General features: G+C 45.4%; 1 protein-coding gene across 1 annotated transcript; it reads right to left on the reverse strand.

The window, feature by feature from the left end:
- Positions 1-14147: 14147 nt before the first annotated feature.
- HEXIM1 (HEXIM P-TEFb complex subunit 1) lies at positions 14148-16410 on the reverse strand. Its single transcript, XM_054992234.1, has 2 exons — positions 16396-16410; positions 14148-15851 (listed from the first exon to the last, which is right to left on the reverse strand). Exon 2 carries the CDS (start codon positions 15427-15429, stop codon positions 14332-14334), a length of 1098 nt encoding a protein of 365 aa, XP_054848209.1. The 5' UTR covers positions 15430-15851; positions 16396-16410; the 3' UTR covers positions 14148-14331.
- Between the last annotated feature and the right edge of the window lie 5631 nt (positions 16411-22041).

Consider the following 22041-nt stretch of genomic DNA (forward strand, 5'->3'; position numbering starts at 1 on the left):
CCCCGCCAAACCACTGCCAGCCAGGTTCAGGGTCTGTGGCTCATTGGTAGAGCATCTGCTTGGCATGCAGAGGACCCAAGCCTTGGCATCTCCAGCTAAATGGATCCAGTCATAGATGATGTGAAAGGCCCCTGCCTGAGACCCTGGAGATCCATGGCCAGTCTGCGTAGATGGGTCTGATTCAGTTCAGCATAAGGCAGCTTCATGTGTTCGTAACCAGGGGAAGGGAGTACGTCACCTGGGGCAATCATACTCCGTGAAAAGGCCCTGCCCAAATGGGACACAAGCATGTATCATTCTGCTGCCTAAGGCCAGGGGCCTTTTTCATTTGACTCATTACAGATTTGCTGTGTTAATCCACCTCCCAGGGAGAGGTGGCACAGGTGGGAAGCTCCAGACCAAACCCTCCTGGGAAGCTGGTGTTTTAGAATGGGAACGCATAAGTGTCCTTTGACCATACAAAGTAACCAGGGGAGGGTGTATAGACTGGGCTTACAGGACTTGGGAAGCCGAACATCCCCATGCCATTCATTTAACTGGAAATCCCATTAAAAGGACCCAGATTATAGGGTCTTCTGTTCCCATGAACGCTTCAAGCAGCACTGGAACATGTCAACTGGGGAAGCATCTGGTGTATGTTGGAGGGGGGAGTTAAAACCCTCTAGGATGGTGCCAGTCCGTTTCAGGAGGGCCCGGCGGCTGCCTGAGAGTCAAATGACAGAATTCCAGCACCATGAATAGCAGCCTCAGCCTCCAGAATGGATTTGGCCGCTCTCTGAAGTAGGCTTGCCACTTGCTCCTTATTTAGTCGGTTTTCCTTTGGGATATAACTGCAAAAGGCAACATTAATACAAAGGCAGTGGATTCCAATAAAGTGCGGTCAATGTTCTGATGCATATGGGCTCAATCTAAACAAGAAGCGCAACCATGATTTAAACAAACTACGGTTAGTACAATGATCTGGATATGAGCTGCTTCACCAACTATGGTAGGTGAGGGTCCATCAAACCAGGATCTGAAACCGGGGCTTATTAAGCATCCTTGGCCTTACCTGTGGTTTTGCAAGCGGCGTGCAGAGTTCTTGGTTTCATTTGGGTTTGTTCCCTGGCAGTTTCAGGCTACAGTTCACAAAACTGGCCCTTTTCGAAGCAACCCAGGATTTGAGGGATCACCTGCAAGCTGAATTCTGGCTTCACATTCTAGCCATTAGAATAAGTATGAGCTTACATAATTTGTCATGTTTGGAGGGTCTCACAAGATGTTCCTCGCTTTGGAACTATTCAAAGAGCAGCCCTGTTCCCAGGCCACCCTGTGAGCTCCCAGCATGCCCGCTAGCCTGCAAGGGACATGTTCACTCTACATTTAAGCCAACTCCACTGGGACTATGCCACTTGTATATTTATTTATTTGAAGGCAGGAGCAGATCCTAGCTGCCCTTCCAAGCCATTAAGCCAGTTTAGATGGTATGGATTGATGTTCTAACCCATGGATTTAGTATGAAAAGTCCAAGCCAGTGAGGTCACCCTACAGCTTTGAGTGCACGACAGTGTTGACGACATAGGATCACACAGCAGGGATTTGAAGCATGGCTATTAGACTTGGTGAGCAACTAATTCGCCTTAGCCCATAACGGATGCCTCCATCTGATAACCTGGTAAGTTTCAACAGCCAGCTTTGCTTCTTCAATGGGCCATCAAAGTTTATTCTTCAGGACGGTTCAAACTGTAGCCTGCCTATCAATCAACTGCTCGCCAACCCATGCTTCACCCTGGAAACATGGATACTCCAATCCTTTGTAAACATTCCAAAGTTGCTTTCCTATATTCATTTAACTTGGAACATCCTATTATGAACCAGTGTGGTATAGTGCTTAGAGCACTGGAAGATCCAGGTCCCCCCCCCCGCCCCCACTCTGTCACAGAAACTTGCTGGGCGACCTTGGGCAAGTTACACACACAGCCTAACCTACCTCACAGCATGGTGGCGAAGATAAAATGGAGAACAGAAGAATGTGGAGAAAAGTGGGAGTATAAATGAATAAAACACATAATAAACTCAGCAGAACTTACTTTCAAACAAGCATACAAAGGATCGGGCCACGAGACAGAAGAGAAATTACATAAAGCCGGCACAGGATTTGAACTTGCAAAATACTGCTGGCTGTACAACCTCTCTCTTTCACTCACTGGGCTATACAGACCGTTAAGTCAGTCACGCAGGTGGTGATGCCAGAAAGAGGAGCACTGAACACGTCTACAGGGATTTGAACTCGCTGCTCTTAGTTCTATAGACATTCAGGAGGCTACACTAACGAGGAAATCTGGTACTCTGAGCAGAATTTCCAAGACAGACATACTGGAGTGCATCTAGTAAAGAGTCCAGTAGCACCTTTAAGACTAACCAACTTATTTGTAGCATAAGATTTCGAGAATCACAGCTCTCTTCATCAGATGTATCTGATGAAGAGAGCTATGGTTCTCAAAAGTTTATGCTACAAATGAGTTAGTTAGTCTTAAAGGTGCTACTGGACTCTTTACTATTTTGCAACTACAAACTAACACGGCTAACTCCTCTGGATCTATGACCATGGAGGTAAACTGTATCTGAAGAAGTGAGCATGTGGCTCACCCTACCACTAATTCTGTTAAGTCTTATAGGTGCTACTGGACTCTGGCTCTTCAGGAGCTAAACTGAGGTCCGGTATTTCCCAGAGGACAACTCAGGAACTGCAACTTGACAGACCACATTTTCCAGTCTGGGAACTTCTCCAGGGGTGGCAATTGCAGAAGACACAATTTCAAGCAGAAAATCTGGAAAAGAATTTAAGTTAGGTCAAATTGAAGTAACCATTCCATGCTCTAGAGGAGACTCAGGAGTGACTACTTGATGGGACCATTCCCTCCCTTCTCCGGATCACCATGATAATTTGCAGGGATGGAATTTGACTGCAGTAGAAGCAACCTAGGATTTCTGAAAGTAAATAGGAGTTCTAAAAAGGCCTTCCTCCCTTTGCTAGAAGCACTTATTCTCACCTGAGCTACCATCAACAGTTGGAACAGTAAAATTAGATTAAAAGCTCCTATGAGCCCAGAAGACCTATCCACAGTGGAGGTAGCTGACTGCATCTCTGAATAATTTCCTGCTCTGTTTTTACTCCTTTCAATCAGGGTCAGCTAGGGGTAGATAATTCTGCTTGCATTTCTACATTAGGTGTGGTTGGAAAGTTCAGTACTGAGGCAGCAATCTCAGAGGAAGCTTCTGGTTGTGTCTCTGCATGTGACGGGTTTTAGCTTGCCTCCTTCCAGTCAGAAGGTACACCAGAACAATTACTCTTAACAGAAATCTCAACCGATGACTCCTTTGAGGGCCAATTGTGCTTGCTCTAAGAAAGAAAACCTTTCCGGATGCAAGACCAAAGCTTACCTCTAATATTTAAGTCAAATGTGGAGTGTGCCTCCAGGACATGTTTGGGAAGCAGAGAATTACTTAGAACAATGGTCTTTAATTTTTCCACACCCAGGACCCACTAAGCCGCAAGCACATGATAAGAAGTCATGAGACAGGAGGAGGGGGAAGTCAGAGTTATGACTTCTCTGATGTGAAGGCTGGGACCACAGACAGAAGACCAAAAGAGCTGGGACAGGAAACAAGTCAAGCACCAGGAGGTGTCTTGTAGTGAGGAACATGCCAAGAAGCCGAGCTATGAAAGAATCCTCTGTGCCACTGAGGGACCTTGCATAGCTGTTCTGCAGCCCTTCTCCCCATGCACGCAAAGAGAGGCAGGCAACATGGTGCATTTGCTCTCTATCTTGCGCCCTAGCAACTGGTCATTCCAAAGAGTAGCAAAAAATGGGGGGGGGGTAGCTTCTCAGTGGCTTGCAAAACTGCAGGAGTGACTCTGTATCCTTAGGAACAAGCACTGCAGCTTACTGAAAAAACATCCACAGAAGTCAAGCAGTGTTTGCTGTGTAAGCAGGAACACAGACTTTGGAGTAGATTGGTGGCATTTGAACTCACACCTGCCTGCTTTACTTTTCTACTGGTGCTAAGAGAGCCCACCAAAAAAGAGAAATGAGAAAGACTTGAGAAATGTCTGCAAGAAGGAGGAAGCGCTAAATGCACCCATTTCCCTGTCTGCCTCACTGACTCCGCATCACCAATTGGAACTTGGAAGGATTCTGGTACACCTTGTACTACAAGCACCTCACATGAAGAGGGTTTCCCAAAGGATTTCCATGCTTTAAAAAAAATCAAGGCTTGATACCCATTTCAGGGAACAGAATCTGATCCCTTTAGATTGCATGGAAATTAGCAGAGACCTCCCCCCACATGACTTGGAACAAAAGATGGTTGGTAATGTCAGGATTTTTCCTTAGTGCATTTCAAAGAGAGAGATTTGGGTCTAGTAGCACCTTAAAGACCAACTAGATTTCTAGGGTATGAGCTTTCAGGAGTTAAAGTGACTCTCTTTGACTCCTGAAATCTCATACCCTGAAAATCTAGTTGGATCTTTTAAGGTGCTAGCAGATCTGGATCGTACTCTTCTACTGCAGACCAACATGTTGGCTACCCACCTGAAACTGTTCAAAGGGAGAGCAACCCAGGAGCCCTTTAGTGAACCAGTTGGCTTATCAAAGCTGCAGCTGCTTTCTCCTGGGCCATTACGTGGCACTGTGTGTGATTCCCTTTGAACAAACAGAGTTTGCACAGTGTAGTTACTCTTGGTTAGCAAAAGGACACACCTAGGCAGAAAAGTGAATGAAAGGCAGCAGTTGCACCAGAAGGACCTCTTCAGACTCACTCAAACCTCTCCAGCTGGAGAAGGGAAGACCCCTCCTCCCATGGGCACTGTTGCCAGCAGCCATGACCTTTTGGATAGGAGGAGGGTCAGCCTGAGGAACAGCTGCAGTGAAACCCCAGAGACCCCAAAATATATGCATTGTGATTACATCTCCAAACATGGCAAACCTCCACAGGTAATTTGCCTGTGTTGAACCAGCAGCCACTAATGGGAGTGCCAGTAGGTTACAAAGCCATATGGAGGCCCCTAAGAACCAGGCACCAACATTTCCATCCTAAGGAGTTACATCCTTCTTGAACTCCATGCATTTAGAAGGGTTTAACTCTATGTAGGATGGCACTATCATGCGTACTGTCAAATATTTGCATTGCATTGTGGTAGTGAGGCTCAGATTCTTCACACAGGGAGGCCAAAATTCAGCTGTCTGCGCTGATTTCTCAAGAGTTTCAGCTTTCTGAATTTCGGTTGCAGATGTTGCCAACTTCTTAAAGTAGCCCTCTTCTCATGCCCTTAAAAACAATCTGACTCAGCAATTATGTCGGTTAAGTTTTTCCCTTTGCCAGGCCAACGAAAACTTCCTCTGCCACTCTGCCTGTCAAACTGCTGTTCAAAGTACAGGAGCAGAGTCAGGAAAAAAAGTTGGTAAGCAGAGACTTGTGCATGCACACATGCAACTGTGGGAGATAAATTACTGTGCAGGATTCGACTGGAGTTGGGGGTCAGTGGCTCTTGCGAGAAAAGGACATGGAGTGTGCCTGATCTCAGCCCCTGCCCCCATAGAGTCATTGAGATGGAAGGGGCCTCCTGCTCCATACTGGAAGCTCAGGCTAGAACATTCCTGGCAGATGACTGTGTATCCTCTGTATGAAGACCTCAGATAGCAGGGCTTGGTTCTCAAGTATTTTAAAACCAGCAGTGTCTGAGCACATGCAGACTGCCTTCCTCTCAACCACAGCCCAACATCCCACAACTGAAATTCTGGATTAATGCTCCTAGAAAAGAAAGCATGTGCTTTGCACCCTTAGAAGTCAACAAGAGGCGGGCTGTGGATCACAGAACTTGATCTGGACTGTGAAGTTTCACTGACACGTCCAACAGCCCCACCCAATGGCCCCTGGCCATGATTCTCGCTACGCATGCTGTAGTCCTGCCACTGTATCATACGCTGCCAGAGTTTCCAGTACTTGGCTCATTAACTAATACATGCCAAGACAAGCAAGTTAATGTAATGGAAGGGGGGGGGGGTGGAATTCCAGAGACACTCCCCCATTGGGCAATCTGTAGCCACCAATAATGCTAGAAACAACAACAACAGAAACAGCAGCACTGGGGACTTGATACTTAAAATAAGTTTTCAATATTTAAAGGTCTCACAGTCCTTACAACTGCCCTGTAAGGAAGTCCAAGATCATCCTCATAATATCCTCCTCCACATGGGAAAAGAGGAGTTTAGCCTTCTCCCCCCACACTCCCTATTTTCCTGACCTGAAATGGCCCTGGGGAATAGTTATTTGCCCCACTGGGGGGAAACTTGTTGGGGGAACTTGTCTGTATCAATACCTGTAAATTTCCCCAGTGGGGCAAACAGGAGCTTTGCAGAGTTAAGAATTTAGCAATTTGGAAGAGAGACACCAGTAGGGAAGATGTTTTACTCTATTGTAGCATAATAATACAGAAGTCCAGTGGCACTTTAAAGACTAAAAACATTTAGTCCAGCATGAGATTTCATGAGACAGGGCTCACTTCTTCAGATAAAATAGGAGAAATAAACCCCTTAACCTCTATTTTATAGAAAATTACAGAAGGGGAGGGGGAAAGAGGGAGGAGTTGAGCAGAAAGAGATAATAGGTCAGAGGAGCTTCTCTATATAGGGACTTCAACCTCTTGGGTAGTTTAATGGATGGTAGGAGAGGTCAGAGGTTCTGGCCTCTCGTGTGTGATGAAGATAAGTGCAATAAGGCAGGGTAAATAAAAGTTGTTAGTCTTTAAGGTGTCACTGGACTTCTGTTTTCTTTTGGAAGAGAGGTTGCCAATTACAGATGAAATCTGACCTCTGGCAACTCACCAAAAGTTTGGCAGAACTGCTATAAGACAGATGTTTCACCACATAATATCCAGGTTGCTCTGTACATGCCACACTGACACATGTACTCCCCACTATGTACCCCCTCGACTAGTAAAAAGGGTGGTGTAGTGCAGGTGGTTTCAGGTGGGTAGCCATGCTGGTCTGCAATAGAGGAGCATGGTTCGATTCCTTTAGCACCTTGCTCAAGTAGTGCAGATGGTTTGATTTGGAATGGTGATGTGGGTTTCAATCCTTCGTTCAGCCAGGAAGTTTATGTGGCAATATTAGACCAGTCGCCTATATTGCATAGGCGATGGGAAGAGGTAGTCCTCCCGCATGACCCACCATGTGCCTGTTCGAGGATGGGTGGGCTACCACAGGACCATAGCATGGAAGAAGAAGAGTGCTGCAGGGCAGAGGTTGTCTAATGATGGGGGACTTGTTAATAGGATCCTCACACCCGTGTGGCAGTTTAGGCTGAAAATAACTGGCCCAGAGAATTGAGTGGGAATTTCAAAGTGGGTCTCAATAGCTCTTGCCCATAATGATTAAGGAGTGGGATTCTGTCCTGTATCCTGTATCTAGCCAGAAGAGGGGGATCACAACACCTTTTCCCTCCTCAAGAGCGGGGGGCATCATAAGCTGTTCATCAAGGCCTGTATCACCCACAAGCCATGTACATAAATATCAACAAAGGTTGTGATACCCCTTCCCAACAGGCTATTGCCATAACAGCTGATTCACTAGCCAGGTGGGAATAGTGAATCCTGAAACAGAACTTTGCATTTTGAGTTTCTTAGAAAATGGGAAATTTCCCAGAAGTGCAATCTTGAGGAGGTGGGCTGCACACAAGCAACAGAAAAGAAATTGTGTGTGTGTTAATAGTGCGATAAATGATGGGTAGAAGGGCCTGGAGAACACATTGAAAGGAAAATGGGCAATTAAAAAAAGAAAACAAAATATGTTTGGATTTATCTTTTTCCCCGAGAACAATTATCTTTGGATTACATCTGCATCACTGCTCCATTTGCATCCGCACTTCACCGGCTCTTCATGCAGTGTGTTAACTTGGCAGCACTGGGTTTTTATCCTCAAATCTCTGAAAGGGAGTTTGCATGGCACCTCATCTACCTACAACCTGGCAATTGGCAGTAAAGGTGAGAAAAGAATGAGGCCTTTGAAACACATTGGTTGAGGTCACGTTGAAGTTCTCCCTGCGAGAGCTGCTGTGGTATCTCCTTTTCACCATGCATTGCTCCAGCAGATGCTGCATTCCACCTTGAGCAAGGAGCATGCTTGTGTGAACCAGGCCTAGAAAGGAAGTCAGGAGCAGAGGCCAAGGTTAAATGTCAGCTGGAGGGCAATTATGCTCAGGCAAAGAAGCGGCCTTCTTCACTGGTGCCATACAAACTCAACTTTTCCATTGAACTATCCACCATGATTTTAAGATCTGTTTCCTGGTAACTCCCAGCCAGTAAGACTCCAACTGTGTGTATTTCAAGTTGGATTTTTTTTTGGCTCCAGTGCACTTCAGTTTACATTTACCTGGAAACCCATTTTCCTGTCACTCACTTACTCAGTTCAGAGAGACCCTTTTCGACTCTTCATAATCCACTTTGGTTCTCACCACCTTGAATCATTAATTTGGTGCCCTTGGCTGACCGGGCTTTTTTGCGGCACACCCAGTTCTAGATCACTTATGAACAAATTCAGTAGCATGGTCCTAGTGTCGATCCCTGCGAAGCCCCAGTGCCACTGGGAGGTGCCCATTTCCTCCTACTCCCCACTTACTGTTTCAGCCAGTTTTGGTAAATGAGACCACCTGCCCACAGTGGCTAAGCTTATTTAAGAATCTTTGATGATAGACTGTTTGTAAGCCCAAATAGATGATGTTATTAGACCACCTTATCCCCATGTATTTTAATTCTCTCAATGAACTCCAAAAGGTTGGTGAGGATTTCCCTTTATAAAAATCATGCGGATTCTTCCTCAGTAGTGCTCATTCTTTCATTCTCGAATGGTTTCTGCCCATTTACCCCAAGCCTAGGCTAACTGCCCCATAACTTCTTGGATCCCTTTCTTAAAAACTGGATTACACTTGCCACCTTATCTTTTAATCCTTTGGAAGGATCAACAGTTTTGCATTTGAGTTCTTTAAGTACCTTCAAGCATATGCTGACTAGATCCAATGACCTATGGACAAATTTAAAACTAACTATATCCCACATCATCACTATTTGATTCAGTTCTTTAAACAGCCTTCCAGAAAACAGCATGGGTAACTACCCACATTTTCTGCAGTGAGGACATGAATAATTTCTGTTTCTCCGCAAGCTCATCTTCCTTTAGCAATCCTTTAACTTTTCCTTGGTCAAGGGCCCTGTAACTACCCTGTCTAGTTCCTTGCTATGTTTTTAAGATATCCTTATCCTTTTAGCAATGTGCTTCTTAAAGAGTCTTTTCACCTGCCTTATCAACTTACAGTTGTTTTTACCACAAAACAGACTCCCTTGTTCATGATATTTGATCAGGACTTCCACTGTGTCAAAGAAGCCTGCTTGCCTTGTTATGGCTCCCTTGACTCTGCCCATTAACCTCACTGGCATCCTCTTCCATTTGGTGGTACATTTCCCAATCTGAGCTATAAGCTTCTACTATTGTGGATTTAGGTCACTTGCAGATTTGTTTGATCTTATTTTTAGAGGTTTCTTTTAAAACAACGAAGAAAATATTGCTGTGCTGGACTTTTTGGGGTAGCCCTCCATGTTCATTACACACTTTCATGTGTTAATGTGACATCATCCACACTTTCAGGCCTACCAGGTGGTGGATCTGGAAGGCTGTGCATTTAAAAAGTGACAATTTATTGCATTTTTAAACAGAGATGGCAAATTACTCCACGTTCTCTTGTAGTCATTCATGTCCTCCTGGAGCCCGATAGTCAGGTAAGGGATACACCAACTATCTTGGCCTTCCAGTAAGGGCTCATCTTTGACCAGAAGCAGGGAACTTTCCAGCATGGCACCTTCTTTTGTGCGATCTGTCAGGTCTTTTTCTTCATCACAGAGTGAAGTCCTTTCTTCTTCTGAAAGCTCTTTCTCAAGTGCTAGCAGCCTTCCACCAAGTTGTCTCACTGTTTTCAATCTCTAATGGTTCCATGTGAATGGTTAATGGCATGTGACAATGTTATGGCTAGATTGATCCTTACAAATAAATTATTTGTTGACAAAAAATGAATTTTTTCAAGACTGGCTGCTCCAGTGTATTTATAGTTTGAGGCATACTGAAGGAGCTGCAACCTCTTTGAAAGCGCAAGTGGTTTGGTTAGCCGGAAGCACTTCTTGCCACAGTTAAGCTGGTAGCATATGCCATATATACCATGTATAAGCCTGGATTTATTACAACTGTATCCCAACCTGGCTCATGGAAGAGTTATCCTATTGCGTTATGATAACTACTCTATGAAGCAAATTTGGCCAGTCACTGGATGTCATATCAAAGCCACCCAGTCCAGTACTGACTGTACTGTACCTCTTCCATTCTGTATTTTATTGCAAGGCACTAGAAGAGTTTGTGTAGGATTAAGACATAATGTTAACAACAGTGAACAAGTCACCCACTCTGAATGGTAAAATATCATAGGGGGTGTAATTCCTGAGCGCTCCAAAAGCTCAGGCCCCAGTGCCACACAACATATGAACATGGGAAATGTGCTAGGCAGGGATGGTGAATCCAGAAGGCACAAACAAGCCCAGCTCCTCTCCCTGCCCTCCATAAAGTGGGACAATGGAATGGAGGTAACCATGGTAAAGTTCAAACTGCACAAGATAAAAAATGCCAATGTTGAAGAGCTTTGTGCAGCTCAAAGGCTTACATCCTTCTTTACCAACCCATTTCTGTTCCCTGAAGCCAGCACTGTTTCCCATGGTACAGAGAGCACCTTGCATTATTTACCAATGTATTTTGCACTGTGTTCAGTCGTGGGTGGGTGGGTTAGACATCCTCAAAGAAGTCTTGCCAGCAAAAAAAATGTAAAACAGAGAGAGGTGATACTACTTGGCCAGCTTTTTGTTGATGTGAAAGGAATTTGGAGGTTACATAAACATTTTTGACACCTACAAAATCACGTTTGCCACCCCCCCGCCCCACCTCCACAGAGAAAGAAATGGGCTAACCAAACCCATAGTCCCTCTTTACCTTTTTTGTATCAGCAATACTGAAATTTATGGATGCATTTTGCATACAGCAGGGAATTCATTAATTTGGGATTTCAAAAACCTGACAGCTTGGATGAGCCATTAATCCTGTCCAGGGCACTGGCATAAGGGACATGCCAACACACTTCCAATGAGGGCCCTCTGTATGGCATTTGTGCCACAGCAGAAATATGCAAATCGGGCTTCAGGCCAGAGGCACATGGCAATCTCCAAGCCCCAAGCATCTAGCAGATTTCTTAGCTGATGCCTCAACTTCCCATCTTTGTATGGAGCAGGGAGGGGGCCACTGCCAGCTCCCAAGGTGATTTGGTTTTGCGGGTTCTCTTTCGGAAAAGCTGCCTCCTCTTCCTCAAGCTCCCTGCAGTGAGTAGCAGACTGTGACAGTGGCTGGCAAGTACATCAGTGGTTGAGAGGCCCTTTTCTGTATTCAACGTGCACGTGCCGTCAGCAACACTTTGCAGATATGTCTACTTGGAGAGGTGCAACGGCAGCCAAAGTGTGCATAATCACTCCTCCACCCAGAGTCACACTCTTGGGAGAGTATGAGGCCAGGGAGGGAGGGAGGGAGGGAGGGAGGAGTGCTGCCATACTAAGAGGATCAAGTGTGTGGCAGTAGCATCAGGGAGCCCTGAGCAGGCAGAAGCTCCCATTCACCCAGCTGCCACTGAAGACTGGCTACCAGAAAAAGGGTGTGATGTGAACAGACATAAAAAGCATGCCTTATATGACACTTAGTGTACACGTACCTTACAGAACTAACTCTAATAGCTCTCTTCCCTGCCCCCAAAGAATTCTGGGAATCTTAGTTTGGCAATTATGCTAATTCTGTTAGAGATTCCTAGACAATTTCCCCTTTATTACCAGGTTTCCTGGTGAAAGATAATTATTATTAATTTACTTTATTTATACCCAAAGCGGTGTACATCATTCTCCTCTCCACCATTTTATCCTCACAACAAACCCTGTGAGATATGTTAGGCTGAGAGAGTATGATTGGCCCAAGGTCATCCAGAAAGCTTCCATGGCAGAATCGGGATTCAAACCTGGGCTTCCCAGCTCCTACTTTTCAACCAGGTTTAACCCCATAGGTTGAAATGCTATGAAGTCCTTGCTCTTGGAGACTAAGGCAGCTATTAAGACATTGACCTTGAGTCCAAACTATCTGATTTCCAACACCTGGCTGTAGTATGGGGGAGAGCCTTGCAGGCTTCAGGCTTCCTCTGCTCTGCACACAACTCCTTTCCTTGTCAGTACTAACTATAGCACAGTATACACCAGCTTGAGCTTCTGCTGACCATAGTTGGCATCAAACTGTCACCTGCAAGCCCACTTCTAACCATGACTGCAAGGGGTGGTTTGGAGTTAACTGTGGTGAATCAAACATGGGTTGGTATAGGTCCTAGGAGTAGGGAGGAAGGAAACTCACATGCCAAAGGGGGAAGGAGTTCCAGTCCCTACTGAGTTCCTAACCAAGATCTGGAGATAGACGAGAGCAAATGAAGTCTGCTGCATCTTTGTCCTTTCAACTTGGGGCAGTTTTGAAGAACTCCCAAAGGAAGAGCATCAGCAGACCACAGATGTTTTTGCTTTATGGAAAGTTTGAGTTACAGTTTTTAAAGTTAACTCACACTGAATGCCACTCCCCCCCACCCCATTATTCAAAATACACTATACCTAAATAGGAGAGGAATATTCTACCAGCAACCTTCTCTATTAATGAAAGCAGCATTTGCAAAAGAACCCCAAAGCTACCTCTTGAAACACAACCATTGAAAAAACCCAGTTCACATATTAGTAACTGTGAGGGGCTTTGCAATTCTATGCATATTTATGTGGAAGTATGACGGACTTCAAAGGGACTTCCTCTCTCAAATAAATGCACACCATTGCAGTCTAATTCATATGCAACCTTCCCAGCATTCAAGTTATCATGAGCTGCAGGCAACAACAACAAAAAAAGTGTAAACAGAGTGCCCATCACAAAAGTGGTTTGTCTGTAAGAAGAGAGATAAACTATTCTGATAGCTCAAGCAAGTGAGCCAAATTAAGCAACAGACAAGGAGGAGAAAAATACACACAAACAAAATGAAACCACACACAACACGTTCGCTGGCTGATCTCAATAAAATCCTTCCTGGACTGGTGAGTGCAAAGCAAAAGTTGTCTATCACTGTCCCTGAATAAGATCCTGTTTCCAGTCTCTGTGATTGTCAGCGCACCACAAGGAAGAGGAATCTTTTCCCCTATGAGACCCTGATTTGATGTTCCAATTTAAGGTTAAAATGAGAGGTTACATACCACTCCCTCCAGGCCCTTAATATTACCATATACTGTAAGTAGTATTAAAATTGAAGAATGCTGTCATATTATTCATAGTAAATACTTCACTGAGGATAGTAAGTTTAGCCACAAGATCTAAAATTCTCTCCATCATGAATATCATTGGTGAAGTCATATTCTCCCTTTCTAAGACTCTCCTTACATAAATGGCAACAGCAACCTACCTCACAAGACGGTTGCAAGAACAAAACAGCAAAAGAGCGTTGTTCATTTTGACAAGCATATATGAAAAAATATAATAACTATTAAGGCAAATGGTAAAATTATAGGTCTGTAATAGGTAGCACTATTAAACGAAGGATTTTCTATATTAGGAAGCCAACACAATGGCACTCACCCAATTCATTTTCCATTTTTAAAAAAGCCATCAAGGTATCCAAAAGCCACCTGGAAAAATTATTCACAATATTCTCTGCTAAGAGAGAATATTTTGAATTATTTTTCTAGAAATCACACCAGAATCATTGCACATCCTTAAATTTATTAGAACTCTTAACAGGAATCTGTATATGCTTTCCAGAATGTGACTGACATTTTACCACCCCGCCCCCCGCCCACCACCAATAGCCTCTTCTTTAGAAGAAACATAAAATGCAAGTTTCAACAAGTCAATTACTTATAATCCTCCCATGAATGCTAAATGTCTCCTTAGAAAAGAAAAAGAAAGCAGCGGCCAGCTCATAGACCCGATTACACATCATTTTTTAAAAAAAGGAGCACACGCTATGTTATAACTATATATTCAAAAACAATACAAGATTTTGATTTTATTCTGATTAAGTCACCCTCCCCCCCAAAAGGTCCATTGTCTTTATATATTTACACACCCACAACATGGATCTTGCATTCTCATCTTGGGAAAAGGCATTGTCACTCCCCCTCTTAAACCTTCCCAATTTGCCCAAGCTTTACTCTCCCACCTTGGGAAGAGCTCTCTCTTGCTGTCTGCTGAGTTCATTCTCTTTCAAGAGTTTCTGGTTCTCAGCTCTCAACCTGCCCAGTTCCTGCTCCAGCTCCCTTACCCTGGCATCCTCTGTTGAGTCCCCCACAAGTTTCTTGCTCTCCATCCGCAGCCGGTTGTTCTCGTCCTCCATCCTGGAAAGACACTTCTCCAGCTCCAGGTATTCCTTGATCAACTCTTGCTTGCTCATGTTCTGCAGGCTCTCCACGTGGTACCTTTCATAGGTCTCCGAGAAGTCCTTCTGGAGGAACTCACTTCCATCCCCTCCCATCCCATCGCTGCCACCGTCCTCTTCCTCCATGAAGTCTTCTTCACTGGTGTCATCTGACTTGGTAGCAGACCTCTTAGGACAGAGTCCAGTCTTCAGGTCTGGCTCTTCTTGGTCATGATCCTCCATCAGGAATTGGGTGGTGTTGTAGGGTGCGACCGGCTGCCCCTTGGCAAACATCTCAGCCCGCAGCCTTGAAGCACGTTGGCTTTGCTTCTCATCAAACTTCTTTTTCTCTTCCCAGCTGAGCTTGTAGTAAGGCTTCCAGTGTCTCTTCTTCTTGGAGGGGCGCCTCCTATGTTTCTTTTTGCCAAGCTGCCTTTCCTCCTCGCCTCCAGTTTGGGGCCTGCACCTCTGGCCCCCAGGCCCACAATTTCCTTGGCTATGCTGGTTCTCCTGGGCCCCCAAATACCTTCCGACTCCTGCCTGCTCGACATCTGCAGCTGCAGCACAGGTCTGGCCACCACCCTCACCACCAGCACCTTCCAGGATGCCAGAAGCTTGGCTTTCTCCAGCGGGTGGAGGAGTCACTGCACCTTCCGTAGCTGGGCAGGCACAGTCTTCACTCACCAGGCTGCCACCCTGCTGCATGGTCTCTCTTGGCTGCCATCTACCGTCCAGCTCTTCTCTGGGGAGCAGCTCCTGATTGGTGGGTGGAGACTCCAGAAAAGGTCCTCCTCCTCCACCATCTCCACCACCTGCATGTCTGCAGGGGGAGAAGGGAGAAGTTTTGCCATTGGGTTGCTGCTGACTGGAAGAAAGGACAGAGTTGGCCATTGCTGACTTGTTTGGCAATCTCCTCTCCCTGCAAGCAGAGGATAATGATCTTTTGGCTCTGTGACTTAAGTCCAAGGGGGCAGGTCCCTCTGCTCCTTCAAGGGGGACACCAGCAGTACCTTTAATCCTTGAAGTCCTCCTGCTGCTGCTGTGGCTGCCAGCTTTATCCTTTGCAAGCTCTCAGGCGTCCAATGCCTTCAGGTACTGGTCTTTGCTGGTAGCCCCTGGATCGCTTGTTTGAAGCATCACCATTAATGCTCTCAAAAGCAGAATTCAACAGCTGTCTTTGTCAACGACCTCTAGGCTTGCATTAACACCACAGTGCTGGGCAATATTTGATGAACCAGTTCTTTTTGGTCTCTTCTCCTCTTCCTTACTACAGCTGCATGTCAACTTTCCACTTCCGGAAATCCAAAGAGGGGCTAAAAGCAACAGATGTTTGAGAAAGGACATAAAGTCAAGGTAATGGAATTTCAATATCCCCTCAAAAGCAAGTTGTAAATAATAATAATGCTCAACTTAAAAAAAATTAATCCAAGAGATGGCAAAGGCCACTGATGGGATAAATAGCAGGCATTTTCTGGACTGCAAGCCACAAAGGGTTAAGTTTTTCCAATCCAGGCACCCCAAGAGTTAATAATATTCCAGTACAGGCACCCCAAAGTTAAAGTCTACCTCTCCCCGAGGAAGCATGATGTACTAGCAACAGCGTTTCCTGACAATAACCAGTTCCATGCATAACAATAAGACAAAATATCTCCGGATCTAGCTTCAAAAAGTTTAAATAGAGAAGAGAAAAAAAATTCTCAGGCCAACCCTTAAGGGGTTAAAAGAACTCGCTATCCTGGCGCCCAAAGGGTTAATGCGGTCAGGAAGGGGTTAACCTCTCCTAGCACTCCCAACGTTCTAACTCCCGCCCCCTCGCAAATTGGCCCCGCCCTCCCCTCAGGCTCCTTCGCCCCTCACCCAAGCTCCGCCAGTTCTCAACTGCTACTCCCAGCTCGCCACCTCGCCTTATATAAACGAGCCAACCCCCACCTGTCACCGCGCAGGCGCTTTTCCTTTCCTTTACCCCGAGGTTTCTCGGGATTTGTGGTTTCCTTTACAGATCGATTGCCCAGCTCGCTCTCGATGTAACGACTACAATTCCCAGAATAATATCTGGGGCACACTCTTCAGCCAATCGGTTCTTGGATAGGGCGGGAAGAAAAACGAAGAGCCCTCTAATAGGTCTCCTGAACAATTAAATTATGAATGGCTAGAGCGAACATCTATTATTTGTAGCTTAACCAATGAGAAGAAGAGAGAGGCAGGCATCAAAGGAGGTGGAAACTGGAATATACCATCTCTTTACACGGGTTAAAAACCTCCGTAGGTAACGAGCAACTCCAAAAGGTTCTTATAAAACGCATCTGAAGGCTAATATCACTCACTACAGGCGTCCTTTCCTTCGTGGAGTGCATCCCAGAGAACAGCACGGTGTTCTAACCCGTAAAGAAAAAAATGGTAGCGCCCAAAAAGTAGTTCTGACATGATTCTAAAGATTAAGAATATTCTGAACTCGCTTGCCTTGTTTAGAACACGGAAGTCTCAACAATAAGTCGTACCTGCGGGAACTGAATGGGTGTCATTTGCTGGCTAAAAGGATATATGTAAAATGGGAAGTCCTCGGCGGAAGGACACTTCTAATTGTGAATTAGCAGCCATCGCAATACCTAGGACGGTGAGTGATCCGCGTGGAAGGAGTTGTAAACAAACCGAAGATAGAAATTAGTGCCGTCTTAAAGAGACGGTGTGCCATCACAATTGTCCTGTCCGTCCCTGTAACAGGGAGGCCTTGGGAAGAGAGCTGTGGACTAGTGGTTAAAGACAGAGAGCTTAGATTCTCTTAAAACAATTGTGATCTGCTCGAGAAGAGACGCATGTGGATTGAATCAGATTAAGGAAAAGGGGATTTTATTAGCTAGGAGTTCGGCGATATCGTAGGCAGAAAGCGAAGCGTAGAGTCCAAGCCTCCTTGAATGTCGCGCTTTGTCAAATGATGCTCCTCTGGTACTGAAGTTGAGGGGCAGAATATAAAAACGCGTTTCTTTGCACAATGCAAAATTCACTTAGGGAACTCGCTGTCACAAGATGTGATCCCGGCCAGTAGCTGAAGAGAGAGAATGGACTGTACCATTTCAGACTGTAGATGAGGTCACACTCCCTAAAAAGGCTTAGACTAGCTCTTTGCATGCTGTGCTAGTTTTCCACTTAAAGGGAAACTTAAAGAGAAACTTTGAAAACTGTAATTCCTCCCCGGGAGGCTGATGAACAATCGAGTACCGCCTCTTTCTCCAGGCCTAAATGGTTGTAAAACGGAAACAGATAAAAGTCATGTTTTAAGTAGGTAGAAGTAGGTAGTCGTGTTGCTCTGTAACAGAACAGCGAGACTCGGGTCCAGTAGCACCTTCAAGTCATGGGTGGAGGCCGTCTGCCTGCCGTTATTATCTACAGCTTCTGAACAGAACCTCCATGTTCAGAGGCAGTATGCTTCTAAATGCCAGTGGCTGGCGTGGGGTGGGGGGAACTATCGGAGTGAGGGCTGTTGCCTTAGCTGTCCTGATGACTCCCGGAAAGGGAACAGGATGCTGGAGTAGATGGATCTTTGGTCTGACCGAGCTGGGCTTTTCTTACGGAATCTGCCCTCCCCCACCAGATGTTTAGTAGCAGGTTCAGTGATGAAGGAAATGCACTTTGCAAATGCTGAGAGGCCCTCCTGAATGCAAGTGAGAACTCAAGTGAAGGCTGCACCCTCATGGTAAAAAAATCCACACTGTGTAGTCACTGCCCCTGCAAATGCAGGGGCATTCCTAGTGTCAACAGAGGATTTACATGAGGGTATTCTCTGTACTTTCCAGGATCGTCCCTTTGTGCCACCTATTTCCCTCACCCCACGCCTGGAGGGCTTCTTTAAAAATCAGTAGTTGATTTAACCCTCTAGTGATATGGGGAATGGCAAGACATGAGGGGGTGATGGTAGTAAAGTGGTGCCAGTGTGGGTTGGTTTGGAAATACGCACTTTCCCATCCAGGAAAGATTGGGGCAAAGCACATTTGGGAAGGATCAGAGCAAAGCTAAGGAAAATTCAGGGCTATCAGAGAATGATATCCTGTGGCTCCCCTGAAAAGCACAGCTCCTGTTTGGAAGCAAAGGTGGAACAAAACAGCCGCCTGTCTGCCAAAGTCTTGCTAATGCCATTGTTGGCCACTCATGTTTTTCACAGCAATCAACTGAGCAGAGGCTGCTATTGAGAAATTCCTCACAAGCAACCTGAGGGTAACCCCCACCCCCTTTCAGCAGGAAAAGCAAAGGAGGTTTGAGCAGAGCCTCTGAAGCCCCTCACTGTACAAGCTCTGGCAATGTGTACATGAAGAGGTCATGGCTGGCTTGGCGTGGCTGGAGCCTGGTACCCTCAACTGAGCTGCATCAGAAAGACTGTCTCAGCTTGGTAGAAAGTGCATAACCACATGTAGGCAAACAGTAGTCTTCTCCTTGAATTTATGGGCTGTGCTACGGGTAGCTTTTGGTGTCTAGATTTGGTCCCCAAGCATCTACCAACTTATTCCTACATAAGTGGTTAAAACATGATTTGTCAAAAATTGCTACAACTTCTAGCAGCCAAACGGGTAATTGTAAGATCTGAGAAAGCTCAAATCTCTGGGTGGTGAACTGGCTCTTGAAAAACCAGGGCGGGATTTGGGAATGGTGACACTTTCTCACTTGTTGAAAGTTGCCAAGAGGTCACGGCAAACCAGGGAGATGTCTTGTCTCTGGGATTGCTTGTCTTTCATCTCTTGTGTGGAACATGACTCAGAGAGGAGCATTCAATTCATTTAATTTAACTAATTAAATTTCTAACCCGCCCTCCCCATGATCGGGCTCAGGGATCCTGCAGGGAATGGTTTCAATAAACCTGCAGTACCACTGTATTTATGAAGAGAACGTGCAAACAGCCATACTGGATGTCCATTTAGGCCAGCATCATTTTCCACAATGGACAGCCAGATGCCACCCCCACCCCCCCACAGGCCCAAACCATTCTGTCACAAAGCTATAAAGGAGGGTGCCTTCCCAACAGCCTGACCCTTTTTAATATAAATATATACTCCTGTGTGCCTGCATCTGCCCAACGCTCCCGTTTAAACTTGTGCTGTGATTAAGCTGGTCCTCAAAATCTCTCTTTGCAGCCTAAGCTCTAGAAACTGGCAAACTCCCCCCCACCCCGCCCGCAAAGCAATTTGCAGCAGACATACAAACCCACCTTTCCACCAGTTGTACTATATTCAGCCTATCAATGAGTAGCAGAAGAAATAGTAAAATTTTTCAGTGTCAGAAGTTTTATTTTTCATGATGGCCTAGGTGCATGATGGTGTTTGTCGCCTTTAGAGTATAGTAATTTCATTGTGCAGTTGTTTAAGGAAGCCGGTCTAGCTATATATTGTATGTTAAATTGATTCCTTACTGCTGTGCACCCTTTCTCTGTAATGCAATGAGCTTCTTGAAAGAGTTGTAAAATATAGTATGAAAAATGTTTAATAGAGAAGAGCAAATAAAAATTGTGAGTGCAATGCAAACACAGGCCTGATAGTTTTTTAAAAATATTTTTTATTATCTTACATTGAAGAATTTGTCCCCCCCACCCCCATCTTCTTAAAATAGCACAGTGAGATTTGAACATTATGATAAATCCCTGCTTTACCAATTGAGAAACTGATATAGAGCAGAGTGCCTGGTGCCACAGAGTATCACTTGCTTAGCTTTTCAGCATTTTGTTATACCTTAGATGGAAGCTATTTGGGAAGTTAGATTCAGCACTATTTATCTTAATTTACTTGCAAAGGAGGTGAACCATTCCTACTCTAGAAATGCAAGAATTATTTTAATAAATTTGCAGAAGAGTTAAAGTCTTGCAACGTGCTGTTTTCCTCTTAAGTGACTTTTTACAAAAGCTTGCCCCAAACACTGCTTATGAAGCCTGTCAGAATAGAGGTGAGGGCAGGAAATAATAGTTCCAAGATGATGATTAGCATGTGACTGCTAAGTATTCTTATGCTCATATTATTCTAATGCCCATATTATATATGGAGAAACTAAAGTTGGAAAATTGTTATTTGCCCAGGGCAATGAACCATGGCGCCACAGTACATGCAATCAATGCGTCTGATTTGAATTCTGTCATACTGGATCACACATGCCTTCCGTACACTGAATGGGGACACCTGAGTTCTGTTTCTACATCTGCAGTGGTCTTGTGTAGGTTTGTCACAAAAAAAGTCTCCATCCCTCCCGTATTGGAGGTAACGACATATTTGCTCAGGATATTGTGAGGATGAATACAGTAAAATCAGAAATGCTGTGTGAAAACTTTTCCCAGTTGCAAACATTTAGAATTATTCCTCAGACTTTAATATAAAACAAAATTGTAAGTCTGGTTTTTCAGAGGTGGCTCTTACATTCTTCTGGGGTCTTTTGTCTTCCAAAGAAGCTGCCTATCAGTATTTCTGAGACCAGAACAGAAAGTCTTTTCCTGCTAGGCCGCTCCTTTCTGGCTTCATGAAGTTGGGCCTGGCTCTTGTTCGGACAGGCTGTTCCCCCTTCTCAGCGGGAAGGAACAACAAGCAGACAGCTGAACTCCACTAGAGAACCGTCCTTGTAACTGTTCCCCCTGGCATGGCTGCCTGCTTTCCCCCCTTGCTTCCAGATCTTTTGTTCACAGAAGGGAACATGGAATCTCCTCCATGCCAGCTTCTATACTTCGTTCTTTTCCAAGGTACTGATTTGGCATCAGCTGAATCCACCCCTTTGTTTGGAACAGGTGCAAGTAATCCACTCAGTGTGGAGGGGTTCAGCATGGGTCCAGGCCCAGGCAAATCTGGCATGGCCTCTGGAACTCCAGCTTGGCACAAAATGTGCCACTGGCAGGCCAAAAGCAGGTATGCATACAGAGTATTCCCTGGGCAAAGCCCCAGCTCTGACTCTTGGCTTGTTCCTCATGACTCTCACCTCCTGGCGCTTGGCTTGTGCTTTCCCAGCTCTCTTGGGATCCATTCACACATTGCTATGTGACCTCACTTTGCTGTCCCCCTTCTCCTCTCAATACATATGCAAAGGGACAGGCATCTGGCCGTTGCTTTCTCTACATACGTGCTCAAGCAGCAGGACTTCCCAGAAACCAGCAACAGAACTGATGGCACAATAGGACCCTGTGACCCAGCAGCGGGTGGGAAGAGGACTGTTTCTTATCCAGCTAAAGCCTGGGCTCCCTCACATTCCAGGGTGAGGCAGACTTAAGGGTGGCTCCTGCTCAGTTCTATGGGACAAAGTAAACCACAGATATGTGCAGCAGGGCTTAGAAAGGACAAAACCTGTTACCGACTGGGACCACCAGGAATAGATTAATTGCCAGCTCAGGAGTAGCCCTGGGTACAAGTAGGGCTCCAACTCGGGGATGGGAGATTTGGGGTGAAGTCTGGGTGTGGGAGAGATTTGAAGAAGGTACCTCAGGTATAACAACACAGAAAACACCCTCCAAAGAAGCCATTTCCTCCCAGGGGATAGGACAACAGACTG

This window comes from Eublepharis macularius, chromosome 12, assembly GCF_028583425.1.
Source record: "Eublepharis macularius isolate TG4126 chromosome 12, MPM_Emac_v1.0, whole genome shotgun sequence".
NCBI lineage: Eukaryota > Metazoa > Chordata > Lepidosauria > Squamata > Eublepharidae > Eublepharis > Eublepharis macularius.

Bases quoted from the DNA above. Each gene is read 5' to 3' on its own strand.
- HEXIM1 (XM_054992234.1), bottom strand. From the start codon at position 15,429: ATGGCCAACTCTGTCCTTTCTTCCAGTCAGCAGCAACCCAATGGCAAA.